The 14,539-nt window shown below is 38.6% G+C and overlaps 3 protein-coding genes across 6 annotated transcripts; 2 read left to right on the plus strand and 1 right to left on the minus strand.

Annotated features, from left to right (window-relative positions):
- Positions 1 to 1,643: 1,643 nt before the first annotated feature.
- On the plus strand, positions 1,644 to 3,931 carry LOC128856943 (negative elongation factor B). Of its 2 annotated transcripts, none has more exons than XM_054092404.1 (5): positions 1,644 to 1,712; positions 1,812 to 1,944; positions 1,998 to 2,096; positions 2,153 to 3,352; positions 3,435 to 3,931. In XM_054092404.1, exons 2-5 carry the CDS (start codon positions 1,822 to 1,824, stop codon positions 3,780 to 3,782), a joined length of 1,770 nt encoding a protein of 589 aa, XP_053948379.1. In that variant the 5' UTR covers positions 1,644 to 1,712; positions 1,812 to 1,821; the 3' UTR covers positions 3,783 to 3,931. The 2 variants fall into 2 exon arrangements, with proteins under 2 accessions (XP_053948379.1, XP_053948378.1); XM_054092403.1 differs by having other exon boundaries at positions 1,670 to 1,712; positions 1,794 to 1,944.
- On the minus strand, positions 3,801 to 7,932 carry LOC128856942 (protein HIRA homolog). The gene is made up of 10 exons (XM_054092402.1): positions 7,631 to 7,932; positions 7,272 to 7,537; positions 6,420 to 7,214; positions 6,013 to 6,365; positions 5,797 to 5,940; positions 5,350 to 5,723; positions 5,144 to 5,289; positions 4,711 to 5,075; positions 4,391 to 4,607; positions 3,801 to 4,222 (listed from the first exon to the last, which is right to left on the minus strand). The coding sequence occupies exons 1-10, from the start codon at positions 7,665 to 7,667 to the stop codon at positions 4,007 to 4,009; spliced, it is 2,913 nt and encodes a 970-aa protein (XP_053948377.1). The 5' UTR covers positions 7,668 to 7,932; the 3' UTR covers positions 3,801 to 4,006.
- A 346-nt stretch (positions 7,933 to 8,278) lies between these two features.
- On the plus strand, positions 8,279 to 12,212 carry LOC128856945 (uncharacterized). Of its 3 annotated transcripts, XM_054092405.1 has the most exons (4): positions 8,279 to 8,595; positions 8,672 to 8,842; positions 10,921 to 11,554; positions 11,613 to 12,212. In XM_054092405.1, exons 1-4 carry the CDS (start codon positions 8,583 to 8,585, stop codon positions 12,088 to 12,090), a joined length of 1,296 nt encoding a protein of 431 aa, XP_053948380.1. In that variant the 5' UTR covers positions 8,279 to 8,582; the 3' UTR covers positions 12,091 to 12,212. The 3 variants fall into 3 exon arrangements, with proteins under 3 accessions (XP_053948380.1, XP_053948381.1, XP_053948382.1); XM_054092406.1 differs by lacking the exon at positions 8,279 to 8,595 and having other exon boundaries at positions 8,659 to 8,842; XM_054092407.1 differs by lacking the exons at positions 8,279 to 8,595; positions 8,672 to 8,842 and adding an exon at positions 10,286 to 10,386.
- Positions 12,213 to 14,539: the final 2,327 nt, after the last annotated feature.

The raw sequence follows: 14,539 nt of genomic DNA on the forward strand, positions 1-14,539 counted from the left end.
TGACACTCGTACTTGCTTCGTGTCACACATACTTGTTGTCGGCTTTTAAATGATGAAAATCAAAAATTTTAGATATTAGCGTCAAGCACCCGACACGCACACATATAAGCCTGCTGGACAAGCATGCTGGAGCGTCACCAGAGGCCAAATGAATGACAACAAGGCGCTTTATTAAAGATGGTGCCCTTAGACCAACACCAATATTTTGTACTATTGATTATCAAAGAAACGTATTGATAAAGTAGAGAACAAAAAATGAATTCGCCTCGTCTTCCACGTGGACACATCGAAAGAAAAAACATAAATCAGCTGATTTACCGATACCACCTTCGATAGATTCGCCTTGAATGATGGAGAATGTTATTGTGCGTTCCGGATTCGCTGTGTCGTAAGAGTCGATGAATAATCAAATAAAAGGACGGAAATTACTTGTGTGGGGAAAGAGAATAGTAGGCGAAAGCAATGAAAATAACCAAACACAAGAAAGTATACGCACACGCACACACTGTCTTGTCACGGAATTTTAGGCATTAAAACGCAAAACCTGCATTGGGGGTGTTTTTATAATTCGTGGTTTCGCGAATATTACGCGGCACTTCGTTTTCATTACTTTGTTTAATTTAAATCTAATATATCACAATATGGCCAAGCCATTCACCGAATTTTCACAAACATGTAATTTCTCTTCCTTTCGTTTGTTTTGTTCGTTTTTGGTGTTTTGGAGAAAAGCATAACGTCAGGCTTGTAAAATCGGGAAAAATAAATTAACTGTTCTGGGAAGACGCCACCTTCAGTATTCAATTCGCCTTAGAAGGTGGCAGTACTTTACTTACATTGTCATGTTATATTATAAGCATTTCGGAAATATCGTCAACTAAACTAATAGTGGCCGCCGTAGCCGAATGGGTTGGTACGTGACTACCATTCGGAACCCACAGAGAGAACGTAGGTTCGAATCTCGGTGAAACACCAAAATTAAGAAAAACATTTTTCTAATAGCGGTCGCCCCTTGGCAGGTAATGGCAAACCTCCGAGTGTATTTCTGCCATGAAAAAGCTCCTCATAAAAAATATCTGCCGTTCGGAGTCGCCTTAAAACTGCAAGTCCCTCCATTTGTGGAACAACATCAAGACGCACACCACAAATAGGAGGAGGAGCTCGGCGAAACACCCAAAAAAGGGTGTACGCGCCAATTATATATATGTATATAAGCTAATAGTTGTGCCTGCGCTCTTGACTGTTTGAAAGCATTGCTTGATTTTTACGATAAAGAGGAAAGAAAGGCACTCAGATTCTGGTTGTATCCTTTTTTGTAAAGAAGGGATATATATGCACATTTTGGAAAACTAAAATTATCAAAAACGCTTCCAATGTGAGCGTCACAAAATATACGATTTCTTTACAGATGATGACAATATATGTCTTAATATATTTCCTCACATGAATTGCCAAAGACAATCAATTTTCTGTCTCGATTGGCATTTTCAATGAAATTGACCATTGAATTTAATTAAAAATTGTTTGTCGAGATGCAATCTTCAATAACAATGGTAGCACCACATTTTATGTCTGTTTGGCAGCACAAACTTTTATTCGCCGTGAGAGTGGGCGAACTGTCTCTCTCTTCGTGTTCGGTGCAACAACAAAATCATCTATGACAACAATTACACGGTGTTTGACAAACAAAATTTCAGCGTACGACGGCCTTATAGGTACAGTGAGTTTTTGTATCATGCAAATAAAATAAATAAATGTTCAACCTCAGATTTTACTAAATTCACGCATAAATTAAGAAATTTTATCTATTAAAGCGTATTAAAAATGTCAGTGCCACCGAAGTTTGCAGGCACTGGACTAGAAGAAGTGAATATTCCAGGACAGGCATACCTCAGGGAGGCGCTCACATCATGCACCGATCCTCTGAAGGCGATTGAAAGTTTTCAGGTATGTGTGTATGTATGTGATATTAATATCACATAAAGTTTTCTGTATTGTAGCTGGAAAATGGGGTACTATTGCCGTCTTTGCGCCCGATGTTGCCGTTGCTGGACTTGCATGGCGTGCGTCGCTTAGACTTTCATACATCGCTTATGGAGGTAAATGCAGTGTTAATTTTGACAATTATTTTCAGACGAAATGTTTTAATTCATAGGAGTTGCGTGAAAAACTAATTGCACACATAAACGAGTTAGGTCAGAAAGACCCACGGGAACGTGATAAAAAACTGAAGGAACTACTGGTAAAAAGTTTTCCAGTTGTTCGAGTTAAAGCGCTTCGACCAGTAGTTATGGCCATTTTACGCAATACTCAACACATTGATGACAAATATTTGCGTATTTTGGTACGCGATCGAGAATTGTATTCAGATACTGATACGGAAGTGAAAAGACAAATTTGGCGCGATAATCAGTCGCTGTTTGGTGACGAAGTTTCACCACTTTTATCACAGTACATCCGTGAAAAGGAGCATGTGCTATTCGATCATACAAATCTAAACAACCTCTTTTTTCATCCATCACCAAAAGTGCGGCGTCAGGGAGAGGTGGTTCAAAAGTTGGCGAATATGATAGGTCAAAGTGTCAAGCTGTACGACATGGTGCTGCAGTTTTTACGTACTCTATTTTTGCGCACCCGCAACGTTCACTATTGTACACTTCGCGCCGAATTGTTGATGGCGTTGCACGATTTGGAAGTGCAGGAAATAATTTCAGTTGATCCATGTCATAAATTTACTTGGTGTTTGGACGCTTGTATTCGTGAAAAGAATGTAGACATAAAAAGATCTCGTGAACTGCAGGGATTTCTAGATAACATAAAGCGTGGGCAAGAACAAGTTTTGGGTGATTTATCTATGACTTTATGCGACCCATACGCTATAAATTTCCTCGCTACATCAGCAATAAAGATTTTACAACATTTGATCAACAACGAGGGACTACCTCGAGATAATACCATTCTAATTTTATTATTACGTATGCTCGCGTTGGGCTTGAGTGCGTGGGTGATGATCGATTCGCAAGATTTCAAAGAACCAAAACTTGATTGCCAGGTTGTAACGAAATTTCTGCCGGCCCTAATGTCACTTATGGTGGACGATCAATGTCGCAGTTTGCATTCGAAGCTACCTCCAGACGAACGCGAATCAGCGCTTTGTACGATTGAGCACTCTGGACCAGCACCAGATGCTGTCGAGGCATATATCCAGGAAAGCTCAGTTGCCAGTATTTTGGCCATGTACTATACCTTACACACGGCGCGCTTGAAGGATCGAGTTGGAGTATTACGTGTTTTGGCGATATTGTCGGCTTGCAAGGACGATCGCGCATACGAGGATCCATTTCTACATTCACTTGTAAGTATATGATTCACATACATGCATATACCTAAATAGTAGGCACTCATGGCACTGTATTAAAATTAATTTACTTTTATAGATCGCTTTGCTAATTCCAATGGCAGATGAATTTTCAACTGAAGATTTTTGTACTACACTCTTCGATGAGTTCCTTTTCGCCGGGCTAACTCGTGATAATGTCACGAGGCATATGCTAAAGTTACTGTGGTATGTGCACAATAAATTGCCGCCGGGGAGATTGGCCACCCTTATGAAGGCTATACAACCCACAACTGGCCATAACGAGACAGTTCACAAATTGTATGAGACACTGCAGGAACGAATCGGCGCGACTATACATGAAGGTCCCATGCCAGAGCAACAAGAAATAGATTTTGATTCACCACTAAAAAGCGTACCCACTCCTGGTCCAGCGTATATGCAGTAGTGAATACAAAATGAGAAAAACAGATATAATGCGCATTTATTGTTTGCGTTTGTAATCCCTTTTATATTATAAATATTTTTAAAAACCTACATACAATAAAACTGTGTACACGACGTATTCGTGGAAAAGCAATTTTAGCATGATTTTAAGTTTGGCAGTCGTTTCTTTTTTACTTTACTTTACTTGTATTAACAGTTACATATACAAAACAGGCATTGTAATGGCTATACTAATTCACTTTCGCCTTCTGATTTCGCTACAGATGCCTTTGCTTCCGCATTCGTATGCACCGTCGTCATATCGGTGTCCATGTTAACGTTTGAATCCGCTTTGGAGCAAAACGCAAAGAGCTCATTGTATTCCATATACAAACGCTGCCATTTTGCGTGTGTTTTAAGTATATTGAGTACGTTTGCCAGTAATTGATGCTTTGGCACAGTCTATTGGAATAAAAATACAAATTAATATATATTAGATGATAATCGGGCAGGTGCTGTAAAACACTTCAGAGTAGTTTTCGTAATTGTATTTTTCTGGTAATTGCATTGAACTTCACTCAGAAGTGAATTACGGAACTTGTCCGATTGCTTTAAGGAATTGAATATTACCAGTATTTTGTGTTCTGGACTGATTTTAGGTGCTGATGGACCAAGTAAATCATCCAATAGTAACCTTAAACGTTGTTCGGTGCCGCTTAGAGCCAGCTGATAAGCATACATATTGTACCAGAATAGTAACTCTTCTGCGGAGTTTATGGTTTCTGCCAGCATAATCTGATTCTCTATAAAGCTTAATTTAGCGCTTGATTGCCAGTCATGCATATTCCTGAAAGCAAACATATTAAAAAAGCGCGACATGTTAATAAGATTAACCACTCAGTGTTGCATATTTTCTTGAGCTCATTATTCTATTATAGCTCAAATCTTACATGTCCACTGATGTGCTCATCGCAGCGAATGTATTAGATGCGGCTTGTGTGGAGATCAGGGGATAAGAGGAATAGTTTTTCTGAAAGTCCTTAGGAATTGTTGTTTGAAGCCCATGTCGTATTAAGGGGTCCTTATTATTGAGCACAAGCCATGATTGCAGTTGCGCGGAATATGAATATGCATTGCCATTGGCAAATAGGAGCATGGGTATGCCATCTTCCGTTATATTAAATTGTACAACTGGGCCGAGTTTTCCGCCAATTTCGTTACAAGTTGTAGCTAAAAAAATGCGTCGTTCCTCAATATGCCAAATGCGCAAAGTGCCACAATCTGCCACCACGCCTACCAAACGACCACTGGGACACTTTGGGAGATATTAAAACTTACTCGAATTTCATATCACATAATGTAAATTTCACAAACTTTACTTACAAATGCACACTGCACGGCAGCTGAACTTATACTTATGACTGGCATTTTAGCTCTGCCTGTATTCATATCCAATAAGCGCAGTGTACCATCCAAACTACACAACATAACGCATTTATGGCAAAAATTCAAATTAACAATTGGTGAACCTGGAAGCGAAAACAAGTTGGTCATTTTCTATAATTTTAAGAAATATAATTCAAACGCACCTACTAAAATTTCCCAAAGTTTTTCTATTTGAGCTGGCTTTTGTATGTTATAACCAGTCACCTTGGCTAAAAACCCACTACCAGTACTTAAATACCCATTGTGAACATGAACTCTATGATCTAGAGCAGTTTTCTGGAATTCACACTTTGTGTTTTGGTTAATAACCAACTTGGGACCAGTAGTAGAGGCTTGATATGGCTTAAGAACTGCAAGTAACGGATCAGTTACTGATGTCGCGGATCCCGTAGTAGTGTTTTTAGATGACTTTGGAGTGACAATAAACGGAAATGACTTTACAGAGCTGTTGTCTTCTTTTCGTGGCTGTAGTTTGGCAGCAGATGTTGTAGTTTTTATAAGTCGAGCATCTAAGCAACTAGAAATGAGGTTACATAAATCAGCGGTAAGTCGATAATAATGAAATTTCTTTTATCAAAATATGCTCATACATCTCTTGTGCCTCAGTTATCATCGGTTTTTCAAATGCGATCGTTTCTGTTGAATTTACTTCCGAAGTTTCGGTTGCTGCGGATATAGTTGGTGGTGCGGCGGTAGAAGGATGCGAAACTATGCTCAGTGTGCTCTTCGACTCACTTGAAAATATTTGATTTTTAAATATGTTGACCAAAACTTGACAAACTCATTTTAATAAAAATTACTCTTACCACACATCCTCATTAGGCGCCACAAAGACCGGCGTAATCCTCCGTTTTCCGTCAGCAGTTCTTGTTTCTGTTTGTTTTCTAAATGCGTTAATATGGGTTTTCTCTTCGTTTCCCTTTAAATACAAAGTGGCAGCTGCCGAGTCGAGTTGTCCGTTTGATTCCCCTGCAGACACCGTTGGCTGAGCTGCGTAGGGTTTAAGGCTGGTTGTGCTTGATGTGGGTAGTGTTGGCGCCTTAGGCTTCTCATATGCATCTGCCAGCAGTTCGGGGTTTTCAATTAGAATGTCAGCGGCACCGCCGGTTCCATTTTCGAGAGTTACACTTTTCCCATACGTTTTTTGAAACAATGAATTCTACTGATTGAATTATTAAAAGTCTAAACTATTCGAAAACAACACCTCACAAACCTTTTCTTCGTCCGACACTGGAGTTCCCAGTTCGCTTTCAGAGAATTGCAAGCAAGCAACTGTTCCATCGCCACTACATGCCATCAGAATGCATTTAGCTGGACCCCAAGAAAGGTCCAAAATACTGTCACGAAATAGATCGTGTATTACAACCAATGGGCGATTTAAAGCTGTCATCCAAACTGATAAAGATCGATCCCTTGAGCCCATCGCCATACAGCAATACTGTAGTTTCCTATCTGCGTTAGATGCTTGGCGTGTCAGGACCGTGTCATGGAAGCGTACACATGTTACAGCTTTTCTGTGTCCTACAAAGTCTTTGTCACACTTCCACCCCTCTCGTTCTATAATTCGCGCCGTTGGGCCACCACCATTCATAGCATGAGCTGACACTAGGTATAGACCGTCTGGCGACCAAGATAAACGTAGTATATGTGTTGTACCTCCGCACCCTTTGAAAGGCTCAGTGATAGTGCTGCTACAACTCCAATCGCTCGTCTTCCACATTTTGACACTTCGATCATCACTTTGGGATGCCAAAAACTTGCCCAAGGGATCCCAAGCCACTCCTTTGACCAGCCCAGAATGTCCCCGTAATGTGGTGACCATATTGGGGAAAGCTTGCACATCCCAGATTATAATAGTATTGTCAATACTGCAACTGGCTAGCCAACGTTCATTTGGCGACCATGCAAGGTCTAGTACATCTCCAGAGTGTCCCCGAAGAGTAGCTGCACATTTCCACGATTCGGCATTTTTTTGAAGACCACCCGTTCCAAAAACTCCACTTGGTCCCTATATGATTTGAATTTCCATTAAATAATTTAACAAAATACTTTGCTTTTACAGTACCTTCGACATTCTCCAAATCATAACTAATTTATCATCCGATCCCGATGCTAACATTTGCCCATTGGGTGACCAACGCACGCAATTTACACAAGCTAAATGGTTGTCCAATTGGCACAGCATCTTCGGTATGCTTTCATCCTGTTCTACTTTTTCTGATAACACCGGGAGTAGGTTCCATATTACTACCCGACCGGAATCCAAGCCTTGACCACCAGTTGCAAATTTAAGACATTCCTGGTGCACATCCACGGAAAAGATTGGCTTATCTTTATCAATAATGAGAATAATTTTCAGCATAGATATTATTCAAATTTCATCTCGATCAGTAACCATGTGGTCGCGGTAACACAAGTACTTACCATCATGATGCACCCAACTTGGTTTTAAAAGTTTCATTAATGCCGATAGGTTTTTTTTAAATGGTCTAAGATTACTTAGTTTTTGTTTAGTTTGGTATTTTTGTTTAATAGTAATAAATATGTACTTTGTCTACTCGCGTCGTGCTTATCTCTGCTCTTTCATTGCTAATTTTGATAATCTCTTCTTTGGCTATTCTATTTCCCCCTCTTTGTTTATTGCCGGTCTTGACTTTTCCTCTGTTATCAATTACTTTTACACGACTTTCGTACGCGTATTTTCCAGAGAACGTTAATGGTATACCATTGATATATGGTATATCGTTTACCATTAACGTTCTCTGTGTATAGGGTTGACGGATTCTCTGAATTTTTTTTTCGATGTGCCTTGGGAACCAAGGCTCTATCTACCATAAATGTCATATTTTATAAGTTCCAGGGAATATCAAAATTATGTGTTATAATTAAGTTAAGTTTTCTGTATCTAACTAAAAATCCGTAATATTGCTTTTTCTTTATATTTAATTATATTTTATTCGTGTATAACAATTTTTATTTTTTGTTTACATTTTCTGGTTTGTTGCTTTTGCCGTGTAATTCTGCCTATTAACAGCTGATTGAAGCTGTCAAATGCACTTCTTTATCCACATACACTGCTTTATTTCCATTTTTGAGCATATGCACATTTGACAAATTGTGGATCACTTAAGAGATCCTAGAATTTGTTGAAAATTTGTTCATTTGTAAAAAATTGTTTTTTATAACTATTTAAAGTAATTAAAAGTAAAGAGGTAGGTGCAATTTCTACTTTGCTGCAATTTGAATGAAAACGAACGGAAGTTGTGTAGTGACCAACTCGCAACAAAGTTAGCGAGTACCGAGTGGAAACATTGCACTGACGAGGAGAATTTAAAACTGATAAACGAGGAAACTTTAAATAAAAACCGGATCCAAAATGCAAACAATGAGTGAGTCCAATATAGCACAAACAACCGAGCTTTCCCAAATGCATCCATCAATTCTAAATGTGTATGTCTAATGTAGAACGTGAGCGTAAACGCTACCAAAAGGATACCGCGCCAGCAGATGATATAATAACACTAATACACTTGGTCCGTCAGAATCCCGCACTATACAATTACAAATTGCAACCAAACCAGAGGCGCCGGATTGATGTACTAAATGGTTGGGCCGAAATTGCAGCGCAAATAGGAAGTAAGTGATGACATACTTTATTCAGGGCACGACTTACAACCTTACAGACTAGATTACATATTGCATTTAAATATAAAACTAACAGATGCATTAATTTAGCCAAAGAGTAAACAACTTCAACGTGGCTTTAATCAAGGACCTTGATAAAAATAATTCAGTAATTATCCGCATCAGGGCGTTATTAAATTCTGTAAGCGCTCTGAAGATTAATGCATAAAAGGCGTTAGAAAGCGCTCAAGTAGATGAGGGCAATCGGTATATCAACAAATAAAATTAAAATAAATAAAAGCGACTGGATAATTATTCTGCAAGCAACGAACAGCATAAGATGGAAGTGGGTCAGAAATTTGAAGTGGTTAAAGGGCAAAGTGGAATAGTTTTTTCGAACTCGTTAAATTCTACTATCATGCAAACTATAAATTGAGTTGTAAATAAATTAGACATACAGGAAATTTTTGCGCAAGAAAGCTTAGTTGTTGAATGCCTTCAGAAAAAAAATAATATGCATAGCATTTAAAGTAGCGAGTTGATGTAATAAAATATTGAAATTAAAAAAAAAAAAAAAACGATTGTGCAAGCAATGCTGCTAGTGGAAGATGTGAGAAACAATTTAATGTCATCGGCAAAAATTAAGTAAAGACCAAAATATTTAATACAGCCTCCGAAATCATTGACAGATGAATAAACAAAACGGAACGCAGGATGCTACCCTGTATTACACCTGACATTGCAACCAGATATATTTATAGTTTACAGTTTCTACAGCCAAATCCCTGATGGAAATATATGGTTTGAAAGAATAAAAACAAATACTCTGCAGTTTGCGTACTAAAATTGAATGACAAATTTTGTCAAATGCTTTTGATAAATGAGCATAAAAAGAGTCAACCGAAAAATCCCTTTTAAAACTCAGACCAACGACTGTCACATAGATCAAAATATATTAGATTAAATGCAGGAAAGAATACAGTTATTCCACGACAGTCGGTTCTATGTAACCGGAACGACCCGGATTTATATTCGCCCAAGTACGGTCACTTCAGCAGCATTCCCCGTATGTAAGTATGGGGAATGTTTATGCTGCTACAAAAACAACAACAATAGTTATTGCACTTCTGATTATTTTCGCAGAGACTAGAAATATTACGACTTCAATATAGGATACACAAATAAATAATTTACCAAAATACCTAAATTGATCGCGAAGATAACCTCGTTTTGTTAATAAAATGACCAGATATTCCAGATAAATTTGAAACAAGATTGGTTTAAAAAAAAACTCTTCAACGAAGAAATCATTATTGTGCCAGGTGTTGAGGATAAAAATAAGCGCGCATTCAACACGAGGTGCTCGCTCTCGATATTCGGTTCTTTCTTACCGTAGCGTCATAAATATTCTCAACACATACATACATATGTATTGCAGTCATTTGGATAAACAGTAGCCATATATGCCTGAGCAATAGCAATCGACCCAACAGTCGTAGGGAGGATAACAGAGCTAGCAAAGGAAAACTAACGCATGACATCGTTGAAGTATGTAGGTACAGCAACACCAACTGCAAAAGAAAACGTTGGCTTCCCTCTATTTTATTTACTGGCTTCTTTTTTTCGTTTTCACGACACTCGGTTCTATGTAACCAACGCATTTTCCGATCAAGGACTATCACTTCAGCAGCATTCCCTGCATATGTATGGGGACTAACAACAACAACGTTGGCTTTTTATTAGTGACAGATGTTTTTTCGCCTGCAACGCTGACCCAACCGAAACAATAGGAGAGGTGCCGTGGTGACTCAACAGAGTTTTAGATATCTGCTGAAGACATTTCATAAACACAAACCAAGGGCTATTATTACTAATTAGTGTGCCGTTAGCAGGTCTAAAAACAACGGCAATATCAAGTTTATTAGATTTGAAAATATAAACACTTAGCATAAGTTGTGTTCACATACGCGAAAATAGACAACAACTACAACAGCAAACTGTTACCGTGAAGAGAAAACTGTTTATTGTCTATTGACAAAACATTATTTTTACAGTGCTTTAGTCATTAACTCAATTGTTTTATATTTCAGACAAATATACAGTGGAGGAGTGCCGACGTAAGTGGAAAAACTTAAGAGATACCTACCACCAATACCGGCTGCGTAAACCAAAACTTGGGGACGGTTTATCCAAATGGCGTTACGCAAAAGAATTAGAATTTCTTTCGGGTGTATATCAGCCAAAACTAAAATCACAGCGTCACCAAAATTATATGATGGACACGCAACGCTCTGACTTACACGATCTTGGAAGCGCCGCATCGACAATGGCCACACGATTGAAGGAAGACCACACAAATGGCGGTATTGTACATCATCCGAATTCCAGCATTACTTTGGTGAACGACGATGAGACATTTATACTTACTACATATGAAGAGAGTGTCGCAGATGACGTTGCCACCATCGACCATGTTGGACATGAGGATCCAAGCATATCCTCCCATATGGAATTGACACATGACGATGACGATGTCGAAGATGTGCAAGAAATCGTTAAGAATGAACATGGCTCATCACTGGATGATGCAACTGGAACTGAAGTACACTATGAAGAAGTTTGCATGTATGAAGAGACTGGCAATGGACCAAGTGTCGATTGTGAAACCATAATTGGTGCAGGTGGAGTCGTACGAAGCGCGTCGACGGATTCTAAAAATTTTGGGTATGCAATTGAATTGTTTATTTATATTTCATGTGTTAAACTTTTTCTATTTTTTTAGTGCACACCATCACCATCACACGCACTCCACTGCCGACTCGTTCACTTATTCGATGAATGGCTTCTGCATCGACTCTATACCACATTTACCAGGAGAAAGTGGTGGTGGGGGCGAAAGTGGCGGCGGTAGTAGCAACAGTAGTGTAATTGGCGGAACCAAGTTAAAGAATTTGACTACATCGACAATTGTAACAACTCCTGTAGTGGTGAGCAGTAGCTCTAATAATCCGAATGTAGCACAACAAACGGCAACTTCATCCATATTACAACTGCAGTCACCTACTTCGGTGGTGTATAATGGACAAGCACGTGAAGAGTTGGATTTGTTTTTTGCCTTCCTCAAGCAAAAAATGCAACGCTTTTCAAAGGAAGAAATAACACTGATGCAGGTGGAGTTTCTTAATTGTGTGCAAAAACACGAAGCTGAACGAAAATACAACGGAGGTGGCGTTGGCGATGCAACAATACTACACCAATAAGCATAAATTTTAATTAAAGGGTTTATATTGGAAATCTATATTAATAATCCAAACTTGAATGTAATTAAGAAATGTAAATGTTTGTGTATTTAATGCGCATTATAATGCTTCTGAATAATATTAAAATTTAAATTAAATAGTGAGCTTTCTCCATTGTAGTGCATGGGGAGCACTCATCATTACTTGTTCTCTGGTCAAGTAGGTAGGTGTATATAGAAAGAAAGGTACCACTTACTTAAAAGAGATCATTTTCACACCGTGCATATCACTGAAATCACTGAATGCATTCTACTGGTGTGTGGAAAACATTCGTTTTTTTATACAATTCGTCGATGGAAATTAATTTATAACAAATTTATTATGAACATTTCAACTTCTTCCACTGACAAGTTACAGCCAGAAAAAAAGTGTGCTATAAATATGGTCCATGATAAATACATACTTAGTTTTGGCATAAATTCTGTGACAAATTTTATCACAATGCATACGGCGGGAACATATTCGCAGAAAAAAGGTACGTTATTTTTGCTTTTGCTCGTATGCATTGTTTACTCATAAATTATACTCGGTTTCGTGGCCTATTTCGTTTGTTTACAATGGAGTGGGGAGCTAAGGAAAATCACATTGCAGTGATTGCATTGCAAAGTGTAGTAAAAGTGCAAGTGAGATTTGCGAATTGCTAAAAGAACTTAATATTTCCGCATGAACAACCGTTTTTTCCAAAGGCCTGAAGTGACAGGCAGAAAAAGAAGTGATCGCCCTCGAGTAGTTCGAACCAGTGCAGCCATAAAAGCTGTTCGAGAAAGAATTCACAGAAATCCCCTTGGAAAGCAGAAAAGCATGAATGTATCGACCGGATCTATGCCAAGACTAATTAGAGATGATCTACACATGACAGCCTTTCGTCTCTCAAGTGGTAATCTTTTGACAATGCGCTTGAAGAAAAATAGACTCGACAGATGCAAGCAGCTTCTTCAGTGGCGCGCGGTCAATGGCCATGAAAATATTATTTTCACAGATGAGACGAAGTTTTTAATAAGCAAAACGACAAAAACCTATGCTAAAACTTTTAAAGACACAAAAAATTTTGTTCCAAGGGTTCAGCGTGGCCACCATCTAGCCTACGTAATGCTTTGGTAGGAAGTGTGTTATAAAGGAGGAATATCTCTTCATTCCGGCAAAAAAAGGGGTTAAGACCGGGCCAAAAGTGTAAGAGGCAGATGTCTTAGAAGGCGTGGTGAAGCAGTTGAGCAGTTCTCTTCAATGGAGAGCATTGGATCTTCCGATTCCCTTTCATCCTATAAGGCAAAACTACCGAGCAGTGGCCAAAAACAATTTTCTTATTCATAGCCGCAGAAGATTGGCCATTTGGAAGTCCAGACTTTGTTGTTGTTGTTGTAGCAGCATAAACATTCCCCATAAATACAAGTATTATGAGGAATGCTGCTGAAGTGACAGTCCTTGGCTGGGTATAACTCCGGGTCGTTGTGGTTATGTAGAACCGACAGTCGTGGGAACGAAGACCACACCTGAATCCATTGGACTACAGTTTGTTGTAAGAGTTGGAGAACATGGCCTGCCGAAGACCTCACAGAAATTTGTAACGTCTCAAATAATCTTCGGTTCAAGCGACGTGAATATCCATGGAAACCGCGCGTGCTGCAATAGCTCAATAGCCGAATGGCCTATTCGTTTGAAGGCTTGTGTAAAAGCAAATGGTGACCATTTTAAATGATAAAAAATATTTTTTTTTTAATATTCATAATTAAATAAAACCAATTTCATTCAAATGAAGTATTATAATTTCATATCTATAACAGACTTAGGGTGCGGCCAGAGTGAACGCTGAAAGCCGAGCCGAGATTGTCAGTGCGATAAAGATTGTCAGTGCGATAAAACTGGTTACATACAAGTCAATAAAAATAAGCTTGTGTATAACACAGTGAGCGCCGACAAGAGCAGAGAGCAAAGCCGATGAGTGCGAGAAAACAGTTTCAAAGCGTTTTGCTCGCTTTTTTTGGTTGTTGATGTTTACTTTTTAGAGTGCAGTTGTGTTTTTTAATGGTTATTTTCTTAAATCATAATATAAATGATGAAATTCACCAAATTCATTCCTTTTTAGTGTAATTGGATGTTTTCCAAACTCTTTTGTGTTAATAATTGCATTAATCACACTCGGAGAAGCAAAATACTCTTCATCAGATGAATCCATTACCGTGTACAGCAATTTTATAAACACAAATGAACAACAAAACTAAGTGACATAAGAGCAAAACACATGGAATAAACAGAATTTCAGCGCTGATTCTCGCATTCACTGTGTTATATACAAATTTTCTTCTCGCATGAAAATAAGCGTCAATAAGCTCGGCTCGGCATCAGCGTTCACTCTGGCCGCACCCTTATATACAAATTTTCTTCTCGCATGAAAATAAGCGTCAATAAGCTC

The sequence above is a fragment of the Anastrepha ludens genome, chromosome 3, assembly GCF_028408465.1.
Source record: "Anastrepha ludens isolate Willacy chromosome 3, idAnaLude1.1, whole genome shotgun sequence".
Taxonomy (NCBI): domain Eukaryota; kingdom Metazoa; phylum Arthropoda; class Insecta; order Diptera; family Tephritidae; genus Anastrepha; species Anastrepha ludens.